This window comes from Triticum urartu, chromosome 5A (assembly GCF_056163025.1).
Source record: "Triticum urartu cultivar PI428250 chromosome 5A, HENAU_Tu73, whole genome shotgun sequence".
In the NCBI taxonomy this organism is placed as follows: domain Eukaryota; kingdom Viridiplantae; phylum Streptophyta; class Magnoliopsida; order Poales; family Poaceae; genus Triticum; species Triticum urartu.
This window is the reverse complement of record NC_141877.1, coordinates 27,425,535-27,432,217: the sequence shown is the minus strand read 5'-3', so window position 1 is coordinate 27,432,217 and position 6,683 is coordinate 27,425,535. Positions and strand designations below refer to the sequence as shown.

At 40.9% G+C, this 6,683-nt stretch overlaps 1 protein-coding gene across 1 annotated transcript; it reads left to right on the top strand.

Annotated features, from left to right (window-relative positions):
* The first annotated feature begins 500 nt into the window (after positions 1 to 500).
* On the top strand, positions 501 to 6,397 carry LOC147967719 (disease resistance protein Pik-2-like). The gene is made up of 3 exons (XM_087522519.1): positions 501 to 1,426; positions 4,090 to 5,843; positions 6,014 to 6,397. The coding sequence occupies exons 1-2, from the start codon at positions 588 to 590 to the stop codon at positions 5,816 to 5,818; spliced, it is 2,568 nt and encodes an 855-aa protein (XP_087378645.1). The 5' UTR covers positions 501 to 587; the 3' UTR covers positions 5,819 to 5,843; positions 6,014 to 6,397.
* Positions 6,398 to 6,683: the final 286 nt, after the last annotated feature.

Here is a 6,683-nt window from a genome sequence, read left to right as displayed (position 1 = left end):
GACACATCTAATATTATTGATTTCACATTATGAATGTTGATTTTATTTTCTTTTATAAACTTGGTCAAAATTTACGAGGTTTGACTTTAAATAAATCTTATATATGCGAACTAAAAGGGCCGGAGGAAGTAGTATTTAAGCCTTTTTCATGTTTTATAAGGATTGAAGGTTTGAAGTATGAAGTAATCGAATGAAGAGAAGAAAATTTGAAGACTGCCCAGTCACTGCTCGCGGACGTGTCTGGACACGTCTACGGGCGTATTTGGAACCGGATTTGGTGTTGGCGGTTGTAGACGCTCTTACGCTTTGGTGTTTAATTTGCGCGTAGCTGTTGGCCGTTTTGACGTGATCACTGTTTGTTTACGACGTACGCCATGTCCATCCTGCAGCGTGCCACGAGGTGGGCGACGTGCAGGCTCACCCATCCAGCATCACCCGCAATCATGGTTGAAACATATACTCCCTATAAATCTGGAGCATCCATCCAGCATGTACAGCCTCCCATCAAGCATCACCCACAATCCCACGTAGAAAAAGGAGAAACGGATCGAGATCCGACTGCTGAGCTAAGCAGCACGGCGGCAACAATGGAGGAGGGTCTGGTGAGCGCAGCGACAGGGGCGCTGCAGCCCGCCATGGGAAAACTGGCCGCGCTGCTCCGCGACGAGTATAAACGCTCGCGCGGCGAGGTCGAGCTCCTCGCCCGCGAGCTCGCTGCCATGGACATATTCCTCCTCGCCAAGTCGTCGTCGTCGTCGGATCCCGTTCCAAGCGAGCAGGACAAGGCCTGCATGCACGAGATCCGGGAGCTCTCCTACGACATCGACGACGACCTCGACGACTTCATGGAGGCTAGCGTCTCCGACAAATCCACCAAGCTGGCCGTACTCTTGGACGAGATGAAGGCCACGCTGGGCCGGACCAAGGCCCGTCACCAGATCGCCAAGGCCGTTGATGATCTCAAGGAACAGGTGGTCCAGGTCACCGAGAGGCACAACCACCACAAGAGGTCCAAGGTTGATCCCAGGGCTCCCACCATTGTCGACGACGCGTCCAAGCTCGTCGGCCTTGATGGGCCCAAGGAAGAGCTCATCCAACTACTACTGGCCGGTTCTGCTTCTGAGTCAACGCAGCAGCAGCAGCCAAACCCAAACCCAAACCCAAACCTGGTGGCTGTTGTTGGCTCCGGAGGGACGGGCAAGACAACTCTCGCAAACCAAGTGTACCAAAAGCTCAAAGGCCAACTCGATTGCCATGCTTTCTGTTCCGTGCGACGGAATGCGGACAAGGCCCAGGTTTTGCGCTCCATTTACAATCAGCTCTATTCTTCTTACAATAACCTCAACCGTCAATCTTCTCCTCATCCTGGCGCGAGGGATTTGCCCGGACTTATCACCATGATTTCAGACTACCTCGAAAACAGAAGGTATGTATGTGTTGCTTTAAACTTTGAACGCCGCGCTTATCTGAAAATTCATGTGCACGCAGACTAGCATCTCTTAAAAATTCACTAGTATAGTATGCGTCCAAGTATTTAGGTCTAGACATACGGTTTTCATATTCCTCGTGTCAATTAAAATTTGATAATAATAATAACAATAATTTTAGCTTTTTATCCTAAATTCATATCAAAATTCTGAAATAAAACTATGTGGTATTATAATTTTTTTAAACCAACAAACGTGCCCGTGCGTTGCAACAGGAGAAGAAAAAAAAAACACCCCTCATACATACTCGACGACATCGACAGATCCCTTGAAATATTTCACATTGTCCTACGACAAGCAACATGATAAGCATATGTACATATATCCCCTATGGCGTCAATATTAGATTTTATAAGAGCATCAAACTATCCTATGTAGTTAATTTAAGTAAGTAGAAAACTTATATAATAGGCATTTTCAATATAAACCATATACATAAATTTATTAATTAAGGGTGCATACTAAACATAATTTTAGAAAAAATTAACATGCGGGGTAATAGCATATTTGGAATCTACACATTTTTCTGAATGATTTCCATATATAACATGTTTAATTTGGATTTAGGATTTCAAATGTATGATATTTTTTTAAAAGCATTTGAATCTGTCAAAAAAGTTTTTTATAGAGTAGCTGGGCCGTAATTGCAACATTGCGCACAGATTGGCTTGGGCAAGGCAATTTTATCCTACGCCAATGGAAATTGGAGAGAAAATGCACAAACAGGAAGAAGCAGGATTCAAACTCGGGTCTCCTGGAGCAATTACGCTCAATCCACCACACTACTTTGACGCATGTGAAACATTTGGGGCCTCGCTGCAAATAAACAATAATGTCGATGGCGACTTAGAAGGAAAAATGAATCGTTTTTTTATTACCGGTGGCATAGGGGGTAATTATTGATAATGACAGACGGGCAAAAGCAATAACCCCTTTATTATTAGGTATAAATATAAATGTTTATGAGTTGAATTCTCTACTATCTAAAAAGGCCTTAGGCCCGGCTTCACTAGTACAGAACACCCCCTCTTTAGCAGCATTCCAAGGTGCCCACTAGCAATGTCCAAGCGGACGCTGCTAACATTGTCGTTCGCGGCGTTTATTTTCTGAAAGATGCTGCTGGCAAAATAAAAGCATTTACCTATCCAATAATTAAATTTTGTTTTTTTCTTTTGCTTTCCAACTTTTATGAACAAAGCTAAAACACAACAACATAAAGTATAACAAAGGATTTTGAATATAAAATATAAACTACACATTAAATTCTTTGCAGCTATTGAATTTACAAGAAATGCTGCCAGTCCTTCAACTACTTGCAACGTTCAGTTTGATAAGACGCTGCTAGTTCCTAAAGGCTGGTACGTTAGCATGATGCACCAAGCTAGCAGCGTCCAGCAAAATGAAACGTTGCTAGTAGAGTGAGGATGTTGCCACGTTCTCTTCATGGATGAACACTGATGATAATTTGGAAAAACAGTTGCCGCTTTCGATTTCGTCGGAACGCTACTAGTAACGAAATCCTATAAGGGGTTTTTCCACTAGTGGTTCCCTATTTTACCACATAGCGTTTTGCCCGCTCCTTCGTCCAACCTCTTTATTCCCCTTCCCCTCTTCCCTTTCAATTGTTTCCTCATATATCTAGTTTTTCTCATTTGATTTCTTGTTTTTTTTGCCTCAACTACCTCACATCTTATTGGCTTACCAAATAAAATCATGCCTTTTTTGTTAGTCAATTAATGATTCCAAATTAAATCCTATTATTTTATGCAATCACATTAATAATAGAATACCATGTTAATTTTCCATTTACCTATTAGAATATTTATATCCTTGTTGTAAAGCACGAACAATTATCCAGGAATTTTAAAATTACCAAATATGGCCTGCATTTGGATTCTGGAATACCAAAAAAATCAACTTTGATTATTAGTATATCTACTATCTAAAAGAACTTTAAGGTTCCCTACTAGCTCATTCGTCCAACCTCTTTACGTATGTTTCCCTTCCACTCTTCCATTTTGATTTTTTTCCTCCAACTTCTAGTTTGTGGGCATTCATATTTTTGGTGTAGATCACTAAGGGGATAGCAAATAAAACAGATATAGTTCACGCATGTACCAACATGATTTGGGCTCTAGCCTTCGTATCAATGGCCTACATCCAGTTACTAGACATATTACTAACACTCTGAGGCGGATACAAGTTACAGGCAGCTTGAATGACAACCCATATGCTAGCGAGCTAACATTTGAAAAAAGATATATTTAGTTGTTTTGTCTTCATAACAGAACAACATTACTTGTGTGTCAGGTGCGCTTAGCTAGGTTGTCCCTTGTTAACCTCACCCCTCTTAATTTCCATAGATAACAAAGGGAAATTTTTGACGTTTAGAGGCAATTCTAGCTTCCAAACTATTTTAGTTTTTACCGGGTCGTCATATATAGTGTACAACTGCAAGATACATTCTGTCCATTCTAGTGCAAATGCTGCCTTAACTTCTCGTGGCCGTGTGACCAAACAAGTATACTCTTATGGATATTCAAACTCCTTTATTGCTTCTTTTTTCTCAGTAAGCATAACTTTTATTTATATATTTTTGCAGGTGTATTATTGTACTTGATGATATATGGGACGTGGAAATATTGAAGGTTATTGAGTGTGCATTTCCCACAGCCAGTTCTGGTAGTAAAATAATAATCACTACTCGTATACATGCCGTCGCTCAATCATGTTGTTCAACTTTCAGCGGACATGTATACAATATAAGGCCTCTTAGTATGGTGCATTCGAGGCAATTATTCTATACAAGACTATTCAACTCTGAAGAAAAATGTCCATCAAACCTTGAAGAGATTTCTGGTCAGATCTTGGCTAAATGTGCTGGCTTACCTTTGGCAATCATAGCTATATCTGGTGTGTTGGCTGATAAGGCAAGTGAAAAGGAAATATGGGACCAAGTGAAGGATTTAATTGGTCGTGCGCTAAGAAATTCTAGCGTCGAAGACATGGTAAACATAATATCCCTTAGTTACTTGGATCTTCCTCCTCATCTTAAAACATGTCTACTATACCTGAGTATATTTCCAGAGGGGCACATTATTGAGAAGGAGAATTTGATAAGGAGGTGGATTGGCGAGGGATTCATTCAGAAAAAATCTGGCTATACAGTATATGAGTCAGGAGAGATGTGTTTCAATGACCTCATCAACAGGAATTTGATTCAGGCTGCGAAGATGGACGAGACATTTGGTGACGAGGTGAAGAGTTGCCGTGTTCATGACACCGTTCATAATTTCATCGTATCTAAGGCTGTTGAAGAGAACTTTGTTACTATAGTAGGTGTACCTGGTGTTATAAATCCTGATCCCAAGGCCAAGATTCGTCGAGTGTCTCTGCAGAATGATGCCGAGATTCCGCCGGGTCTTGATGTATCTAGTGCCCGATCACTCCATGTGTTTGGCCGTAATGTGAAGATCCCATCTTTGTCGGAGTTTCGACTCTTGCGTGTTCTGGACTTTGAGGATTGTTCACAGTTAGAAGATGATCACCTTGTGGGTATTGGAAATCTGTTGCAGCTCAAGTACCTGAGGTTCAAACATGCCAAAGCCATCACGAAGATTCCAGAACAGGTAGCAATGCTGCATCATTTAGAGATTGGCGTGAATGGATACAGCAAACTAATGGAAATCCCTATGACCATCCAAGAACGGTTGGCCTGTTATGTAACTCTACGTGTTGACGGTTATGAAACAGTACCGGATGAGATCGCGGCCATGCAGGGATTGCGAGTGTTGGAAGGTCTCAATATTTATACTCAGTCAACGGAATTTCTAAAGAAGCTTGGCCAACTGAAAAAACTGAGGAAGCTGGGCATAATATGGAACATGTATGATATGGGTAATTGTGATGTTAATTACGACAAAGAGGAGGAGGAGATCGAGGAGGATGAGGAGGAGTTTCTCTCTTCCATATGTGAGCTCGGCAAAGCAGGCCTCGAGTCTCTGCACATATTTGTAAAGGAGGCAGCAGATGCGTACTTCAAGCGTTCATGGTTTCCCGATCCTCAGTGTGGCCTTCGCGAGCTTATCATCGTGGGGGACTCCCTCTCGGAGGTTCCGACATGGGTGGCCTCGCTCATCAACCTTGAGAAATTATGCATCACAATGGATGTGATCAATGAGAGAGATGTGGAGATACTAAGAGGCTTGCCCAGCTTGCGCCATCTTCGCATCTATGCGGATGAGGATGATGTGTCTGAGTCGTGGGCTGCTGTGGAAAAAGCAATGGAGGAACATCCTAACCGTCCCACCTTGGTTTGGTATGAGGATTAACTTTGGGGGTTTTGGCTACCTTCAGGTATCATTTTCTTATTTTTCCTTGTAACAATTATTAAGTATTGTCTTCGTTGTCACAAAAAATTATTGTCTTATTTGTTTGGACTTCTCTTTTCCTCCGCAGATTATCTATCATGTTGCAAAATAGATTTATATTTTTTTCACACGCTAGCTGTTTTCATACACTTGTAGGTGTTAACAAAAGGTGAAAGGAGCAAGCGAAACTGACGTTTGTGCTACATCCTCCGGGTGGTACCATTACATTTAAATTTTCGTTTATGTTTCAGAAACATAAATAAAGGATCGTATGAATTCCATCTTGTATCTTGAAATGTCGTGTCTGCTACTTGGAATAGCATTTTTGTAACATCATATTTTTTGAACTGGCTATACTGTCAAAACTGTTGTGATGAGAAAAGTCATCTGGAGAAAACTGTTGTTTGGCTACTTATTGGCTGGCCGTGTGACTATAACCTGAATGTTTGAAATACCAAAGCTTTGTTGTTTTGTTGACTTAAGTGTCATCGCATGTATTAACATGAATGCATATGTATATTCACAATATTTATTATTTTATACCGGTTTGTTGTTTATTATTTTATACAATCTTTCCTACTTATAAAGTTGGTAGTTGGTGGTGAATGCATGACCTTGTGCAGTCTCCTAACTAATATCCACCCTCTTGGGTTTCAAAATTCAAAATCTTGCCTCGCTTTAAATCTTGCAAAGGATCTATTATGTTCATTTAAGATTCTCCAACACATGTCACTTGCAAATCTCTCACTGTATTGAAGAAAATATGCCCTAAAGGCAATAATAAAGTTGTTATTTTATATTTCCTTATTCATGATAAATGTTTATT